The sequence below is a fragment of the Pistacia vera genome, unplaced genomic scaffold (assembly GCF_008641045.1).
Source record: "Pistacia vera cultivar Batoury unplaced genomic scaffold, PisVer_v2 Contig455, whole genome shotgun sequence".
NCBI lineage: Eukaryota > Viridiplantae > Streptophyta > Magnoliopsida > Sapindales > Anacardiaceae > Pistacia > Pistacia vera.
This window is the reverse complement of record NW_022196285.1, coordinates 382,216-401,971: the sequence shown is the minus strand read 5'-3', so window position 1 is coordinate 401,971 and position 19,756 is coordinate 382,216. Positions and strand designations below refer to the sequence as shown.

The 19,756-nt window shown below is 35.6% G+C and overlaps 2 protein-coding genes across 2 annotated transcripts; one reads left to right on the top strand and one right to left on the bottom strand.

Annotated features, from left to right (window-relative positions):
- Positions 1 to 4,668: 4,668 nt before the first annotated feature.
- Positions 4,669 to 5,952, top strand: LOC116144749 (membrane protein PM19L-like). The gene is made up of 4 exons (XM_031430181.1): positions 4,669 to 5,054; positions 5,135 to 5,354; positions 5,489 to 5,534; positions 5,635 to 5,952. The coding sequence occupies exons 1-4, from the start codon at positions 4,928 to 4,930 to the stop codon at positions 5,725 to 5,727; spliced, it is 486 nt and encodes a 161-aa protein (XP_031286041.1). The 5' UTR covers positions 4,669 to 4,927; the 3' UTR covers positions 5,728 to 5,952.
- A 600-nt stretch (positions 5,953 to 6,552) lies between these two features.
- LOC116144769 (general transcriptional corepressor trfA-like) lies at positions 6,553 to 13,021 on the bottom strand. Its single transcript, XM_031430201.1, has 4 exons — positions 12,913 to 13,021; positions 8,406 to 9,304; positions 8,221 to 8,319; positions 6,553 to 6,804 (listed from the first exon to the last, which is right to left on the bottom strand). Exons 1-3 carry the CDS (start codon positions 13,019 to 13,021, stop codon positions 8,227 to 8,229), a joined length of 1,101 nt encoding a protein of 366 aa, XP_031286061.1. The 3' UTR covers positions 6,553 to 6,804; positions 8,221 to 8,226.
- Positions 13,022 to 19,756: the final 6,735 nt, after the last annotated feature.

The following is a 19,756-nucleotide window of genomic DNA, read 5'->3' as shown; positions in this document are numbered from 1 at the left end:
CTAAGTTTCGCTTAAGTACTGCATTCTCTTCCTTTAGGGTAGCACCTCCCTTCGCAACTCCTAGTTGTGTCTTTTCCATGGACATTCTCATGGAAAGAAGAGCCTACGAACAAAAGAAGAAAGAGTTAGATAATCAAAAGAAGTTAAGTCCTCGCCGAGGACAGTTCGCTCACCTTGCTTATATGCTGGATCGATGTGGACATTAGGTCCATGTCGCTGGAACTTACGAACTACTCAAAAGATTCCGAAAGTCCGCATTCCAGCAGGGCATACACCACCAGCTGCAGGTACTTCGATAGGTTCCCCAGCAAGTCCAATACTGATGGACCCTTCTTCATGGCCTCAGTAGCAGTCGTGTCGTCCATAAGCGCCTTGCCCGACTTGCTCGCGTCCGGTTGTGACCTTTTTGGCTGCTCGCCTTCAGATTCAGTCCCCGATTTCTTAGCCTGAATCTGCTTCCTCTTTTTCCGCTGAGCCATGGTTTTCATCCTTGGCCGAGCAGGCGACGGCTGGGCGACCTTCGTGGTTCGCGTTGGTGCGTCCTTTGTCGGTTGTGGCTGGGGCATCCCGGAAGGTCGCGTAGGCTGGCTCGGGGTTGTGCCTTCAGCCTGGGGGACTGTTCGTGCAGCTTCGGCCGCCTTAGCTTTCTTCGTTCGAGGAAAGTTGATGGGCCTTCGACGAGGTTGCTCTGGTTCCTTCGGTGGCATGGTTGTTGCCGCATGCAAGGCGAGGTTAGTGAAGGTATTCAGTTCCACGACCAAGAAAAGAATCAATTAAGGAAACTTACATTGTAACGAAAGAAGAAAAACTTCGTTTCGTAGGCCCCCGCATTGCTGGGATAACTGTGTATCCCGTCGGCAATGGTAGGTCACCTGGACAAGCAATACGAATCCTTGTCCTTGCTCTTCTTCAGATTATACGAGCAGCCGAGCTCCAAGGCTGTCAGTTCACCCAGTCTGTTTTCCCGACATGCGATGTACATTACAACAGCAATGACATACGCGTTCGGGGTCAGTTGCATCGGTGCGACCCCAAAGTGGTTCAAAAACAACCTGATGAAAGGGTGCAGGGGGATAAGTCCTCCACCATTGATAATCTCCTCGGAGATCGTGGCCAAGCCTTTTGATGGGTATCGCGACGAGTGCGTCAGGTCGTGGAATACGTCCACTTCGATGCCGAATTGGCTTATTACCCTCTCAAGTTCTTCCTCGGTGAGTACCGAGAAAACCTCAAGAGGGATGCTAGGAGCACCATGCGGGGACGAGCTGGTTCCCTGCTCAGGTCTGGTATCTGAGGGGTCCATTTTGCCAGTCTGCAAAAGCGACAAGCAGAGGGATTATTTGGTCTCTGTACACTATATTGTACGATGACATGGGAGGAAATAAACTCCCTTAAATCCTAAATAAAAACCCTAGCAATATGGTTTGAGCCGCCATTCGCGGCTCAAACCCGACGCAGACGACTAGTCTCTGATGGGTTACCAGAAGACCGACGCCATTAAATCATGGAAAAAATGAGATGATGGCAAGAAACTCTTACCTCTCGGAGTACGACGATGGTGTCTGCTTCATATGCCGAAAAAATGCAAGTCTAGAAGACAAAGGTTCTTGGCCTGCGAAAATCTTTCGTTCTCTGTGAAAAAGGCTTTGATAACATTGCCTGAGAACGATTTGTGGTTTTTATAGCGCGTGGATTAGCGTTTGGATTTCCTGGAATTGAAACAACACTCGAGCGGTAAAGGTTTCTTACTGTTGATCTTAGCCACGTGTCACTTATCAGCGAGGAAGGGTGAGCGATATGACTGGATGAAGTCAAACTTTCACCTTTCCAGTTGAAAAGCTTAAACGATGGCCATATCTCTCTCAGAGCATTAATTGCGTCTCAAATCTTCATTTAATGCTCTAGAAAGGTGCACCGTTCCAACGCATATTGCATTTAATGTCCGGATAAAGCGCACTGTTTTAGCATGCAAGACATTAAATGTGATTGGCTGGCATTCACCACGCAAGGGGTACACCTGTCAGCGAAGGGATGGCTTCATTGAATGCCTTCCTGTTACCAGAATAAACAGGTGACGTCAGACGAAACCAGGTTGCTCGTCCTTGAGCATGCGAGGTCGCGCTCGTGCAAATGCCGCTCCGACCTACTTTCGAACAGATTAAAGTTTTCAAAAATCATTTAACCGTGGCACGACCTGTAGTTTCCAAGGTTCAATCCTCAAACCTTAAAAACTAGGGGGCTTCTGTTATGCCTAAAGATATAAGGGCTGACGTCAGGACCCTTTAGCCTGCAAAAGTCAGATCATTGGAACAGCCATCGTCTGCGTCTGTCAGGATAGTGGGCGCGCGTCAGGCTTGTTAGGAGGCTGTGGTGCTCCCACGTGTCCAATCCCTACTCTAAATCGCACAAATCACTCTGGAAGGTGGGCAATGTGACATAAAGAAGGATTTGCATGGATAATCCCACCAACTCGCAGATTTAGTGATGATTGCCTCAAGGCATCTGACTATAAATTAGGAATTCATCTCTCATTAAGGGGATTCGCACATTTTTTCACTTAATTAATTACTCTCTCTTTTCTCAGCAGTTGATACCTTGTAATATCATTATAAAGTCAGTCAACTAATAGCGACCTGACCCCTATCATCAATATAAGCATCAGTGGACGTAGGACTTGCTATCTTAGCATCCGAACCACTTTAAAAACTGTCTCCATTGCATTTACTATCTCTCATCCATTACTTTCACGTGTGATTTCGGGGTCCCCTGCAACATTTCGCACGTGCGTTTCGTTGGTGCAAAATCCTGCATCAACATAATATAATGTCATAATCAATGAAGTAACCATTTAATTATGTAATGCACTAATACAGTAATGTTATAATTAATTATGTAATTATACTATAATGTAATGGTATAGGGAATTAAGTAATCATAATATAAATCTTTAATGTAATATTATAATTAATTAAATTTCTAATCATTTAATTAAGTTTGTACTAATGTTTATAATGAAATGTTATAATTGATTAAGTAATTATATTATAAATTTATAATGTAATGCTTAATTAATTAAATTTCTAATTATTTAATTAAGTAATATACTAAATGTTATAACTTATAAGTTAATTAATTAAGTAGTAATCAATTAATGTAATGCTATAATTAATTATACTATAAATCAATTAAATAATTGAAATAAATAACTAAATATATTATTATTCAATCAAATATACCATTTTATTAAAAAATAGTTCTTTTAATAACATTAAAAATTTAAAACACTTTTAATTGGATCATAATTCCAATTATTAACTTAATTAATGAAAACTTTAATATTAATATATTATAATATATTAAAGTTTTTAATATGGTGTAATTTATATGTAATAAGTATAATTGTATTAGTATATTTATTTAATTAGGTTATTCTAAAAATTTAATTTTTTCTATTTTAAATTTTTTTATATGTAAAATAATAGAAACCTCCCATTATTCACATTTCACAAATATTTCATTGCAGTCCAGGTTCCAAAACAGGTTCCAAACAGATTCCAAAATCGGTTCCAAACCAGGTACTCGTTACAGGTTCCAAACAGGTGACCCTTTTTAGATTCTTTTTCCAGGTTCCGGTTCTGATTCCTCCACACACAAGAATCGGAACCGGAATCGAACCGCACAGTGTCGATTTCGGGTAGGTTCCGGTTTCGATTCCGGGTCGGTTTCGGTTTCGGTTCCGGTTCTACCCGCTACCCGTGCTCACCCCTTCACTTGTACATATAAATGCTAAATTTTATTGCCCACACAATCATATAGTAATAGTTCTACTATAAAATACTATAAAACCTAACTTTCAACTAAACAATAAGATCAAATAAATGGGTCCAAACCCTAAAGGATTGGTCTGGTCGTCAAGAAGGTTTACTTTTTTCCTTAAGTTCTTCTTAGGACCATCTATCACAATGACATTGTAACTTACATGGTCCTTTGAGTTTATAAGATATTCAATGAACTCCGAAGATTAGTTAAGATGTGTACAACCAAGCCCGAACACCTCGAATACAAAAAAATAAAAAATAAAAAATAATAATAATAGTAAATGGGTCCATGTAAATGAGTGTTTGTCTAAACTTATAAGCTCTAAAATTAAGTTAATCTCTTTGTTTATAACTTTTTTGAGCTTATAAGTTGAGTTTATAAGCCAATTTTTTTTTTTTTTTTTTTTTTTTTTTTTTTTTTTTTGCTTATAAGCACTCTGCTTATAAGCTAGTTTGACCAATTATATTACCATATTATCCTTATTTAATTTAAAATTTCATAGTATACCTTTATTTAATGTAGTACCATTTTGTCATTTTATATAAAATGTACTTATAAACCACATTTTACCAAACATGTAACTACTTATCAGTCACTTAAGTCTTTAATCAAACACGTAATTACTTAAAATTTCAAATATTATAAGCACTTGTTGTATAAGGTGTGTACAACCGAGTTCGAATACCCCCCTCTCGCCCCCCCCTACCAAAAGAAAATAATAATAATAATAGTAAACTCAAATTGGCAGAGAATATCACTTTCCTCCGTATCTAGAAAACATTAATACTTGGAAAAGAGTCGAATAATTTCATATTTTGGATCCAAAAATGTAGTAAAAGAAAAGGAATATGAAATCGAAAATGTAAACCACGAATCTGGGTTTTGGTTGGCTTGCCTTGAACATGAAGAATGCTCTTTACAGCCCCACATAGATGGTAGAAGCCTTTGGAACCAGCAGCCTTAGCAAGAAAAGAACCAAAACCCTCAATGTAATTGCATTTATAAACCTTCGTCTCCTTCAAGAAACACATGTAGAAATTGTACTTGCTCTAATCATTCCTCAAAGTCCCCTAATTCTTTCATCTTCTTTCAAAACAACTTTTCAGAAATGGCCAACACTCAATTGAAACCAGTTGCATCATTGCTTTTGGTTCTTAACTTCTGCATGTATGTTATAGTTTTAGGCATCGGTGGTTGGGCTATGAATCGCGCCATCGAACATGGCTTTGTCATTGGTAAGCTAAAATAAAAACTTTATGACCCCATTTGACATTTCTATCAGTCTAAGTATGCTGTACATGTGTGAAACTTGCAGGCCCAGGACTTGATCTTCCTGCACATTTCTCGCCTATCTACTTTCCGATGGGCAACGCTGCTACGGGATTTTTTGTGACATATGCTTTGATAGCTGGAGTTGTTGGTGCTGCATCAGTAATTGCTGGTGTTAACCATATTCGTAACTGGAACGCCGATAGCTTGCCATCTGCAGTCACAGCTGCTACCATTGCCTGGTCTCTTACACTCCTCGCCATGGGGTAGGCGCATTTGTTTGATTTTAAATTTATTACTTTCTTACCTACAATGAAAACTGCTTGTTGATGCATAAATATAACCAGAAAATATGCTTCTTTTTGGATACTAAACTTTTAACCTTCTAATATGAATGCAGCTTTGCTTGCAAAGAGATTGATCTCCGCATCAGAAATGCCAAGTTGGTAAGATTAACGAATCCAATTTACTGCACTTTTCTGGGTTAATAAGCAAAGACTGGCTTTTGAATGAAATACTGAGCATAGGTTATTTTTGTGTTTGCAGAGAACACTGGAGGCATTTTTAATCATCCTCACGGTTACACAACTCCTGTACATAGCAGCCATTCATACTGTTGCACCAATGAGGAGATCATAATAAATTCAAGTCCTTTGATGGAAATATCTTGTGCCTTCAATCTTTATTTTGCTAAAATTTGTTTTCCCCTGTGTACTGCCAAGGTATTGGCTGATTGTGGGTGTGGTTAGTATGTAATATGACAGAAACTGTATGAACTAATAAAGGAAAAATGATTTCATTGGCCGTGTTTATATTGTTTCTTCAAAATGACATGTTTGCTCAAACCTCAATAAAGCAACTTATTCTGTTGTCTCTTGGCTTTTCATCACTGCAAGGTTCTTTTATGCTTAAAAGTAATACAGATAAAGTAAACATTTGCCTGTATAACACCACTTTATACTGTTGTGAAACTTTAGAATTTGAACCATATATGGATCACAAACAATAAACTATACTTAATCCCTCAACTAATAGCAGGTTTATCAAACAAGCTTAACACACTTTTTGAAGAATAACTTTGCCCTTCATAGGAAGCCTGCAATTGGCAGATAGCTCAAATGATAAAAATTACACAGATATCAACCATCCAAAGAAGGCAGATTAGTTGCAACCAATTGTAGCCTGCCAAATCTACCATTTCGGCCATAAACGTCTATACTCAGATTCATGCACAATGTCAGCCTTCCCCCAGTAACCATTTCAAGAAATCATTTAACTATGGAAGAAAAACATAAATTTTTCTAAAGAAGCAAATATCCATCTAAAAATTCAAACAATGCCATGAAACTGTTCCATCACGACAGAACTTAAGCACGCACTGGTCTCATAGTAAAATCTGTAATTTGAAGGTCATAAATCCGCCCGAACCCAATGGTAAAGGAAATAGATACAACACACCCCAGGAAAACGCTGCACTGCAAAATTAAATTTAAAAATAACTGTAGCAAAAGCTAGGGACATTGAGTGATTGTCTACCCATGTTCATACTATCACTATGGTAATCATATAATTGTTGTCCACTTAGGTCTCTTTCCCTATTATTCTTCAGAAAAACCTTGAAAAGATTCTCATTTGAAATATCACAAACTCTATAAACCAAATCCTTCCCATCTTTCACATGCTTCTGGTCCATTGAAAACCCATCATGCTCTGTCCCTGCATCATCACAAAACCATAAGGATGTAAGATATTATTCAATTGAATAGTAGATTTGATGAAAACTTCAACCAATACTTTAAAATTTTCACATTATGAGCAACAGAGTAGAAAGTTTATGTTTCAAATAAAACAACCACATTTCGGCAAAGAAACTCCAAATAACAGAAACAGGTCAGAAAACAACAGAAACTTTTCAGCTTCCCAGAGATAATTCTATTTTTCAGGATTCTGGGAACTTAACGTTCTGCACAATTAGCATCCATTAACATTGAGAATGAAAACCTACAAAAAGATTCTAAGGCTGGTAAGCAACCAAGGATGCAAGAGGCCTGAAAGATAAAATTATCCAATACTCTGATAAAGAAACCAGAAATGGATAACTCCTCTAGTGAAAAAGTCTTGGCACAATTAAGATCTAGAACAAGGAAGTATGCTCGTCAACCACATCTTCATTCAAATAGTTTCCACCAACTAGCACTCACATGGGAGGTAAAAAATTTCTTAAATACACGACAAGACCAACTTGAACAAAATAATCATATAAGGCAGCCTCATTTAAAAAATTCTCATCTAGCCAAATCTACTTTCCAAAAATCCAAATTATCAACTCGGTTGCATAGTGGCCTTTTGCAGATGTGCCAGCAGAGAAAGGTGATACAACACTGATAACATATACCACATTCAAACAAGCTCTCACGAGAAAGGAATGCAATGATAGAACTCAGATCATTGAAGTTTTCTTGGGAATCAGACATTTGGTAGAGAAGAATGATCTGAGAGAGGAGAGACAAGCAAAATATCTCCTGGTTTACATTTTGCAACAACAGGTGAGAAATTCAATATGTATTGTTTACATTACAGAGCAGTTGGCAAATGCAAATGGTGACCTTTCATCCTATTTCTTAGGAACAAAGCTGCACTTCTTTAAAACAAAGAAAAACAATCAAGATGATTAATATCATAACATCCTGCACGCATATTAACAAGACGGGGTGAGCTGACAGCCAACCACAATGCTCTTCACAAAATTAACCATCTATTTGCCCAATAGGCTTACAACAATATTTAGGGTATGCAGTCAATACAAACACATTACTTCACAACCAAGCACAACGATAACGGACTAATCCATACCACTAGCTATTAACATGACTCAAAAATACATCCCAACAGTTAACTGTCCTAAAATAAAAGGACAGCAAAATATTAACAAAGCCCACAGCTAGTTTATCAAAACATCTTTCAATCTAAGGCACTTAACCAAACTCAACCGTAGCAGCTAACAATACCATTATATAGGGAAAAATAAAAAATTCCCAATCCCTTCCATGAATTTAACATTAACACTTTATCCAACGGAGTTATTTGAAAGAGGGTATCACAAATTACTTTTAACTTCAAAAATATTCCAACCTCGACTTATCTACTAGAGCCCGTTAGCACATCAAGCAATCCACAGCAACCCATCCAGGAGGTTCTTTCAGCCGCTCGTGGAGCAGAAACAAGGAGAGGCTGCATGTCAATTCAATTTTTTCAGTGCACATAACATCAAATTTATGACGAATTGATTTCTACCAAGTAAAGGATAGGGACAATACCTGGTTTTCAGAAGAGTCAGGAATTTTGGAATCTCTTATATTTTCTGCAGCATTACTAGTTTCAGCAATTGGAGCATCCGATGTGGGTAAAACCTTAACCTCGTTTACATTTGCTATAGATCCCACCATAGTTGAAGGTGCCTTAACATTATCCTCTGATATGGGAAAAACTTTGTCCTCACTTCTCTTTGATTCTTCAATTTCCTTCAACCTAGTTTCTACCACATCAGAAGCCAAAGAATTCTCAACAGGATCACTCTGTGCAACAGGAATCACCTCCTCAGTCACAGATACCAGAGGCTTAACGGAATCAACAGAACTAACTGCATCCACAACTGACTTACCAGCCTCCTCAAACGATGCCTCTTCAGTAACCTGGATCACTTCTTCCGGAAGAGACTCAACTGGCTTATTCTCTCCATTACGTGAAATTGCTTCTGAAATTGAACCATAGGCAGACTCAACTGGCTTATTCTCTCCATTACGTGACATTGCTTCTGAAACTGAACCGTAGGCAGCCTCCTCGGTTTTCTTCTCAACCACTTGAGACTCATCATCTGAACTACTACTGCTGCTAGAGCTCCCATCATTTGACTCCTTTGGCTTAATGTCAATAATTTGGCTCTCCGAGTCCTCCTCAGATCTCAATTCCCTTTCCATTTTAATAGCATCATCATCTTGGATTTCGACTTTCTCGGCATGTTCAACATCTCCAGTAACTTCCTCCATGGACTTGTTCTCAGAGTCAAATGATCGAACAGATGACGGATCCCTCTTCTCCAATTCTTCTATATTCTCTTTAAATGGATGTGGCTGGTCATGATGCTCCTGAGATGCAGGGGAATTAACCTCACCACCATCGCTCTCCCTCTCATCTTGGCTTTTGGGATCATTATTGCCTAGAACCATTTTGATTCAATTCAATTCAATAACAATAATGTCAATCAATTACAAACCACCCAATAAATAATCAAAACACACTCCCTAAACCAATTTCCCAAACAGTATCCAAATAGAAAACAGAATATTATATATATCGACAAAAGACTTCGAAACAAACTTAATTCATACTCATCAAGACTATCTGGCAAACAAAAGAAAAGCAAAACCCATCAACCCACCAGAAAAGAACACAAAAGTAAATGATGCTGTCCAGATAAACAAGAAAAAATAATCAATACCCACAAATCCAAATGATAAAATAAGAAAGAAAAAGTGGACTAAAATGATTGAGTGACAGATTGTCGTGATGGGGCTAAGTACTTAAAAAAGTGAAAAAGTAAAACAAAGAAAAGAAAAATATACCTAAAGGGTTGCTCAAGCACGCACTGGTCTCATAGTAAAATCTGTAATTTGAAGGTCATAAATCCGCCCGAACCCAATGGTAAAGGAAATAGATACAACACACCCCAGGAAAACGCTGCACTGCAAAATTAAATTTAAAAATAACTGTAGCAAAAGCTAGGGACATTGAGTGATTGTCTACCCATGTTCATACTATCACTATGGTAATCATATAATTGTTGTCCACTTAGGTCTCTTTCCCTATTATTCTTCAGAAAAACCTTGAAAAGATTCTCATTTGAAATATCACAAACTCTATAAACCAAATCCTTCCCATCTTTCACATGCTTCTGGTCCATTGAAAACCCATCATGCTCTGTCCCTGCATCATCACAAAACCATAAGGATGTAAGATATTATTCAATTGAATAGTAGATTTGATGAAAACTTCAACCAATACTTTAAAATTTTCACATTATGAGCAACAGAGTAGAAAGTTTATGTTTCAAATAAAACAACCACATTTCGGCAAAGAAACTCCAAATAACAGAAACAGGTCAGAAAACAACAGAAACTTTTCAGCTTCCCAGAGATAATTCTATTTTTCAGGATTCTGGGAACTTAACGTTCTGCACAATTAGCATCCATTAACATTGAGAATGAAAACCTACAAAAAGATTCTAAGGCTGGTAAGCAACCAAGGATGCAAGAGGCCTGAAAGATAAAATTATCCAATACTCTGATAAAGAAACCAGAAATGGACAACTCCTCTAGTGAAAAAGTCTTGGCACAATTAAGATCTAGAACAAGGAAGTGTGCTCGTCAACCACATCTTCATTCAAATAGTTTCCACCAACTAGCACTCACATGGGAGGTAAAAAATTTCTTATATACATGACCAAGACCAACTTGAACAAAATAATCATATAAGGCAGCCTCATTTAAAAAATTCTCATCTAGCCAAATCTGCTTTCCTTCTCACCTAGCCAAATCTACTTTCCAAAAATCTAAATTATCAACTCGGTTGCATAGTGGCCTTTTGCAGATGTGCCAGCAAAGAAAGGTGATACCACACTGATAACATATACCACATTCAAACAAGCTCTCATGAGAAAAGAATGCAATGATAGAACTCAGATCATTGAAGTTTTCTTGGTAATCAGACATTTGGTAGAGAAGCAAGATCTGAGAGAGGAGAGACAAGCAAAACATCTCCTGGTTTACATTTTGCAACAACAGTTGAGAAATTCAATACGTATTGTTTACATTACAGAGCAGTTGGCAAATGCAAATGGTGACCTTTCATCCTATTTCTTAGGAACAAAGCTGCACTTCTTTAAAACAAAGAAAAACAATCAAGATGATTAATATCATAACATCCTGCACGCATATTAACAAGACGGGGTGAGCTGACAGCCAACCACAATGCTCTTCACAAAATTAACCATCTATTTGCCCAATAGGCTTACAACAATATTTAGGGTATGCAGTCAATACAAACACATTACTTCACAACCAAGCACAACGATAACGGACTAATCCATACCACTAGCTATTAACATGACTCAAAAATACATCCCAACAGTTAACTGTCCTAAAATAAAAGGACAGCAAAATATTAACAAAGCCCACAGCTAGTTTATCAAAACATCTTTCAATCTAAGGCACTTAACCAAACTCAACCGTAGCAGCTAACAATACCATTATATAGGGAAAAATAAAAAATTCCCAATCCCTTCCATGAATTTAACATTAACACTTTATCCAACGGAGTTATTTGAAAGAGGGTATCACAAATTACTTTTAACTTCAAAAATATTCCAACCTCGACTTATCTACTAGAGCCCGTTAGCACATCAAGCAATCCACAGCAACCCATCCAGGAGGTTCTTTCAGCCGCTCGTGGAGCAGAAACAAGGAGAGGCTGCATGTCAATTCAATTTTTTCAGTGCACATAACATCAAATTTATGACGAATTGATTTCTACCAAGTAAAGGATAGGGACAATACCTGGTTTTCAGAAGAGTCAGGAATTTTGGAATCTCTTATATTTTCTGCAGCATTACTAGTTTCAGCAATTGGAGCATCCGATGTGGGTAAAACCTTAACCTCGTTTACATTTGCTATAGATCCCACCATAGTTGAAGGTGCCTTAACATTATCCTCTGATATGGGAAAAACTTTGTCCTCACTTCTCTTTGATTCTTCAGTTTCCTTCAACCTAGTTACTACCACATCAGAAGCCAAAGAATTCTCAACAGGATCACTCTGTGCAACAGGAATCACCTCCTCAGTCACAGATACCAAAGGCTTAACGGAATCAACAGAACTAACTGCATCCACAACTGACTTATCAGCCTCCTCAAACGATGCCTCTTCAGTAACCTGGATCACTTCTTCCGGAAGAGACTCAACTGGCTTATTCTCTCCATTACGGACAGGCTTCTTGAATGAACCCGTAGGCAGCTCCTCGGTTTCTTCTCAACCACTGACATCATCATCTGAACTACTACTGCTGCTAGAGCTCCCATCATTGACTCCTTTGGCTTATGCAATAATTGGTCTCGAGGCCTCCTCAGATCCCATTCCTTTCCATTTTAATAGCATCATCATCTTGGATTTCGACTTTCTCGGCATGCAAACATCTCCAGTAACTTCCTCCATGGACTTGTTCTCAGAGTCCAATGATCGAACAGATGACGGATCCCTCTTCTCCAATTCTCTATTTCTCTTAATGGATGTGGCTGGTCATGATGCTCCTGAGATGCAGGGGAATTAACCTCACCACCATCGCTCTCCCTCTCATCTTGGCTTTGGGATCATTATTGCCTAGAACCATTTTGATTCAATTCAATTCAATAACAATAATGTCAATCAAGTACAAACCACCCAATAAATAATCAAAACACACTCCCTAAACCAATTTCCCAAACAGTATCCAAATAGAAAACAGAATATTATATATCGACAAAAGACTTCGAAACAAACTAATTCATACTCATCAAGACATCTGGCAAACAAAGAAAAGCAAAACCCATCAACCCACCAGAAAAGAACACAAAAGTAAATGATGTGTCCAGATAAACAGAAAAATAATCAATACCCCCAAATCAAATGATAAATAAGAAAGAAAAGTGGATTAAAATGATTGAGTGCCAGATTGTTGTGATGGGGTAAGTACTTAAAAAAGTGAAAAAGTAAAACAAAGAAAAGAAAAATATACCTAAAGGGTTGCTGTTATCGTTGTTGTTGTTGAAGAGCTGGTGTTGGTTGTTATTGGTGGTGGGGCTCTGTCCCTTCTTTTTTTCAGCAGCTTTTCTCCTCTTCGACATGACGGCATAATTAATTGATTCTAGGGGGTAACACACACACACAAACACACAACAAAACAAGTAAATAGAAATTAGAGAGGGTCTGTTGTGTTTCAGTAGAAAAGAGATCGTAAGGCGTGGTTTGACTGGTTTAAAAGGGTAGAGAAATAGAAAGATTAGGATCTATTGAGATTTCATAAGGCAAAGCAATATAGTACCAATCTCAAAATGAAATTATGGCGTTATTTGTGGAAGTGAGAGCGATTGCTAGATTCTCTCCCTGTGTGGTGGGGTATGTGTATTTGTGTATGTCTTCTCTCTCGACTCTACCCACGTTTTTTTGTTTGTCTCTCTCTATTTTTTGACATCTGTATTCAAACACTGGCTGTTATTTAACTTCATTTACGCAAATTTTCATCTTTTTTGCCGTTATTTCAATTTTTTATTCTATTTACTTTTCTTTTTTGTGACCGGGATTAATCGAGTTTATTTACGGTGTATTCAACTAATCTTTTAAGTCGAGGTTTTAGAATTAAGATAAGAGTTCTAATGGTTACCTTGTAATAAGAGGGTTCGAACTCAAGACTTATCAAACTACTCGACCATTTAAGAACTTAACTTTTTATACTATACATTTGGATTTAAATTTTAAGAAATTTTATGAAAATTCATTTAATTTGAATATTTCTGATATAGTTTATGTATTTATTTCATTTAATAGAAATTGTTTAACAAGAAGGTAACTTACCAAAAAATTATAAGAATAAGGAATTAATTGATATCAAATTTTCATGATTTTATTACCAAATATATTATATTTTATATAAATTAAGAAATTAAAAGGAAACAAAAATTGAGAAATGAGAATGAGGATGGGTGGGGCAAATATGGCCAAAAATGATGCGGGTTAAGAGGGAAAGTGTGAGTGGTTGAAATCAGGGAGGTTAATTAATGTTTGTTGTTGTTTCTCTAGATGATTGATTTCTTGTTATATGATTATTATTATCATTAATTGAATTTACAACGCCGTCACGTGTGTCGGCATTCTTAATTATTATTTTAATTCAGATTAAAAAAAAAAAAAATTTTAAAAGTTTCGATGGGGATCTGGTTCTGGCCCATCTGATTGGTTGGAGGGATCTCATTTTGAAATTTAAGTCTTAAAGTGATTGAGTGACAAAAGTACTTATTTATTATTTTATAAATCAAATTAAAATTATTTCAGAAACATTAAACCGTTATTAATATTATTTTTAAATTAAGCTAATAATAATAATAATATTGGATTTGAATAATAATTTATAAAATATTGTAACTCTGGTAATTTGTGTGATTATTATTATTTATTTTATAGAAATATAAGTCCATGATTCATTGATTGGTTGCAGCAAAGATATGGGGGCGGAAATAGACATTAATGAATTTGTAGTAATTAATAACTACACCTAATATCTGCCTGCTATATTTATGGGGATTGAGTAGGGTGGTTGGTTTCGGGTACCCTGTATTTTTTTTAAGGAATCAGAATCGAAACTGATCAGTTCCTATGATTTGGAATCGAAATCGACTGGTTCTTGTTCTTAGAAACCTGAAACTAGAACATGAAACATAGGTTCTGTTTCTAAGTATCCAGGTTAATTTCAATTACCCCTACTTTTAAAAAATGATAAATCACCCCTAATAGTTTATAAAAATTACAATTCAATCCAGATCTATTCGAGTACCCGGACCTCTGTTCCGGTTTCGGTTCCTGATTCCAAAACTATAGGAATCGGAACCAGACTCGAGAATTCCCAGTTCCAATTTTCCAGAACCGGAATCTGACCCTAATGGGGTCAATTCCGGTTTTGGTTTTGGTTTTACACTTTACCCATGCTTACCCCTAGGATTGAGGTATTAAGAAATAAATAGGGAATTTTTTTTATGGATTATTGGCTTGAGGTTTCAGTTGTTATCACTCACATCCCAAAGTATGAAAATTATTGGCCTTAATTGATAGAATTCTTTTGTCTAGTCTATTTCATTTCCCCCCTATAAGATCAATTAATATAACGCTCATCCATTTTGTTTTAAAAGTATTGATGCGTGCCAAGCGCAAATAAAAATTAAATTACTCTACTCACAACTTGTAATCATAGTAAATACAGGTCGATCCACAGAGACTAGCTAATCATATTACCTAACTTAATATCATAATGGATTAATGAAATAAAAGAGGGGGGAAATTTTATTTCAAAAATTAATTGACACAAGAGTAATTACTACTAACATGAATTAAGTAAAGAAGATTTAATAAAAAAATGATTTCGACTCAAGGAAATTACCCACGGTTGCAAACTGATCACTGAGTTCTAATATATATTGTTCTTTAATTAAATATTTAACCAAAGATTATCAAGAAGTCAGACAATCTTTATCTTCCCTAAGTTCATTAATCTAAGCCCAGCACACAAATTAATTCTTATCAGTAAACCACTTGGTATTACGTAATCCTTATGAATTTACTGATAGCATTACGAATTAGGAAGTAGTTAAAGATGAATAACAATCAAACAAGTGCCAGATTATTTAATTCATTCCATGTTTCTTTTAAACAATCAACAAAAGCATGGATCACAATTGTTTTGCTTAACTAGTACTCTAACTAAATATTATAACAATTACGGATTACAAATTCAGTTTAGCAATCAATCGCACAATCAATCAATTAACAGGCCTTTTTAATCAATTAAATCATGCAACCATAATGAATAAAACAAAGAAACACAAATATACGAATAGAAGAATAACTAAGATTAAGAACAAAGCTTACAATTATGCTAACCAGATTGGTGTTTCCTTGAATCGAACTAAAGAATTTAGCCCAACATGATGAGATGGAAGGCACAAAGAAAAGGAAAAAAAAATTGCGTGCTGTCTCCAATCTCCCAAAACCCCAGCAGCCTAAAAAATTCTATTTTATATCCCAAAGAAATGTATCAAGACTTCCTTTTAAAAGCCAACTCCTAAAATTAAGGCAAATAACCAAACTCTTTTAGGAAAACACTTCTTTCTCTCTCTTCAAACCCGCCCTTAATTTATGCAAGTGAAATTCCAGCTCATACACACAAATTTCCAGCCCTCCAGACTTATATTGAACTCCCTCTTGAAGTTGGACCAAGTCTTTATATGAGCCATACAAAAATAATCCAAATCGGCTAAGGATTAAAGCTTCTGGGCTAAAGCCGTAACTTCCAAGCCAGTTTTAGATAGGACAACAAGTTTGCTGGACTTCAACCCCCTTATAATAATTGTAGTTCAGGATGTTTAATTCAATTTGCGCTTTTGAATCATCTCATTTGAGTTCCGAAAACTCTAGTTATGCCCTTTTAAAGCTCCAGTGGTCAGATAGAAATTCTACTCCAACTAAGATTCGATTTTAGTTTTCAGCTCTGACTTTACACCAACAATTGGAGACTCAAATGAGTCGTTTTTGGACGTGCCACCCAAACTTGGAAAACTGTAGATGTCTACTTTAACTTCATAGGTGGTCCACAAACCAAACTGTAAGTCTAAGTCCATAAAAAATCTGCAAACAACCCAAAACATCCAAAAGTAAAAAGGTTGGAAACTTCTGATTTTAAGTATATTTACTAACTCTTAACCACAAATGCCTTATACATAAAAATCATTGCAAATAGACACCATAAGATATTAAACATGCCAAATAAACTAAATGCAAGAATAATAAAAAATAAAAAATTATAAGTCTATCAAGTATTAAAAACACCTTTGTTTTATTTACCCCCTATAAGTCTATTTTACCCTTTCCTGACTTAATAACTTAACAAATTTCTTAAATCTTTTACTCAATAAATATCCAAATCCACAAAATAACCTTATACATATAATTATATCATCCCAGGGAAGGTTACGCATTTATATAACACATTTAAACGAACATTTAGTTAAAAAAAAAAACACCAATTAAATTAAAAAAATATTGTTTGGTAAAATTAAGCCTTTTCCTTAAAAAATAATTAAAACAATAAATAATAATAACTTATGTCGAAACTCTACTATTTTAATGTTTTATAGAAACAATATGGTACGAGGAATAAAAAATATTTTTTGAGTTGGTAAGTGATGGGAATGAATAAAATAGACTTTCAATTTTAAAATTGAATGTATTGACTCAAGGAGTCACCACACTCTTATTTTGATGATAACAAACTTATATATTCCTAAACATTAATATTAGTAACTTACGCTTAAGTGTGTATCTAGATGGCAAAGAATTTTCCAATGCATTTAAAGAGGAAAAAGACCATTTGGATGAAGAAATTGTTATATTCTAAAGTTTTAGGGGGTAAAATGATATTTACTAATATTTGAAAACTTACATTTTACCCCATCCTGTTAAGCGATTGGTCTTTTGGTTGGGCGTCCAGATTGAGCAAAAACAATTCGATCCTTTAGAATGGAACCCTAACATATCTCTAAGGGTAGGGATGTTTTTTAAACTTTTGGAACAAAATGGATGGGTGTGATATTAATCAATCTCATAGGAAGTGAAATAAACCAAATGGGAGAAATTTATCAATTAAGGCCAATGAGGGGAGGTATCGGATAATTCTCCAAATGGGGAGGGAGATCAGGGTAATTATTCATACCTTTGGGGTGAGGAAAAAAACTGAAACCTTATAATAACCCTTTTTAATTCATGGTTGAGAGATTTTGGATTTTGGGCAGGTGTAATTCTAAAGGGCAAAAATGTAAATTTAGTTTGAATATTAAAAAAGTCATGGGTTTGAAGTCAGTTTTTACATTAGTAACATTACCTGTAAAGGTATCCAATAATGTGTTTAATTATTTTACTATTTTTTAAAAGTAAAATGATTATAACACAAATTTTAGAGTAATTTAATAACTTAAAAGTTGACATTTAAAAATAAATAATTCTAACTTTTCTTTTAAGTTCATTTGATTGAATTAAATCCATTGATCAATAATTTGTGTTATAATCATTTTATTTTTAAAGAATAGTAAAATTTGTGTTTACCATTCTTTAAATATCATTCTAATAAAAAAACGTTAAAAAAGGATTAAGAATGACAAAATGCTTACCGATTGATTTGAGTTAAACAAATCTATTTTGTTGGGACTGTTGTTTTTGGGAAGGGCCATTTCTATTAAAACAAGATTGATAAATTTATTTTTGAGACGAATATTGCAGTAACAATATTTTTATTTATCTCTCAATTTCATTCTAACGTGTTTAAATATGATAAAAAGATGACAAATTATAGATACATTTTCATTTTCTGTATTTTTTTTTTCACATAAATAGAGGATGAGAAACGAAAAAAACAGAGAGTTTTTAGCATTTCATAATTATGTGTCAATATAAGAACTTAAATACTTAAGATTATGTCTTTGATAAAGCTTGCATATATTCAAGTATAATTAATCACAAAATACTGTTTAATAAAATATAATGACGTTAATTGAAAGTAATATACACTTTTATTATTTTATTTTGAATAAAGTATTTTTCCGTTGGGAATGATTTTACGAAAATTTGGATTTTTTTTTTTTTTTTTATACATATATAGGCCTAGTGTAAATTTACTAGGGGTGTGCAAGAAATTCGCGTAGAACCGGCATCAGCGGGTACTTGGGTTTTGGTTCTGATTCCAAATTTGGTGGAACTGGCATTGTGCAATTTTGGTTCCACCACTTCAAGAATCGGGAACTGAACCAGAACCGGGTTTCGGGTACTCGGGGTGGAACTGATTTGAGAACCGGCAAGGGGATCGGGTGACGACCATAATACAACCAACACATACAAACATCCAACACTAAGCAACTGAGATTAGAAAACCGATGGTGTGTGGTGGAAACAATGTTGTAAAAACGAACAATCGGAAAACCCAACAAGAGACGAATGTCGATCGACAAGCTGAGGATGCTGATGTTGGTGACAAAGATGATTGTCAACGTCAAAATCGATCAGCATCTGGCCAAAAAACTAAACAGTCACACAAACCCTACAGGTGATAGAAAGTGATCAGCGAGCTGGGGATGATGATGGTGGGAGCGATTTTGTAGAGTAGGTAATGAGGATGTTGATCGTTGTGACAAAGTTTATTGTTGACATCGAAATCGATTGGCATCTATCCAGAAAACCGAACAATCACACGAACCCAACAGGGATGGTGGTTAGCGATTAACTAGTGCACTCGAGTGGAGAAGCAAGGGGTTTTGGTGAGGAAGAGAATGAGATGTTGATGGTGATGTCAGGGTGGTCCAATGACGCTGGAATTAGATCAAATCAACCTAAGAACAACAGTTGTGAAGATGGAGAGACAAATTTTTGAGAGTTGGATACCCAAAATTGGAACTTGTATTTCAGGTTCCGATTCCATGGGATTTTGGCGGGTATCCGGACCCACCGACCCCTAAAATTTACAATATTTATCCTTTTAAATGTGTTATCTATGTTTTTATCTAATTATTGTTGGGTCCTCTTCATGTTAAAGGGACAAATTCAAAATATTAATAAAATGTTAAAAGATAAATATTACCCCACCATTTAAAGACCTTAACAATTTATTATTAAAAGTTATTTACTTAAATTATAAGATAATAATCCTTATTTACTATTTCAAACTTTAATAACATTATAAAGACGTGTTAATATAACCATTATTGTACGATATAGAATTAATTTGTTCTTATAGATGCATCTGGAATTAGCAAAAATATGAAGGGTAA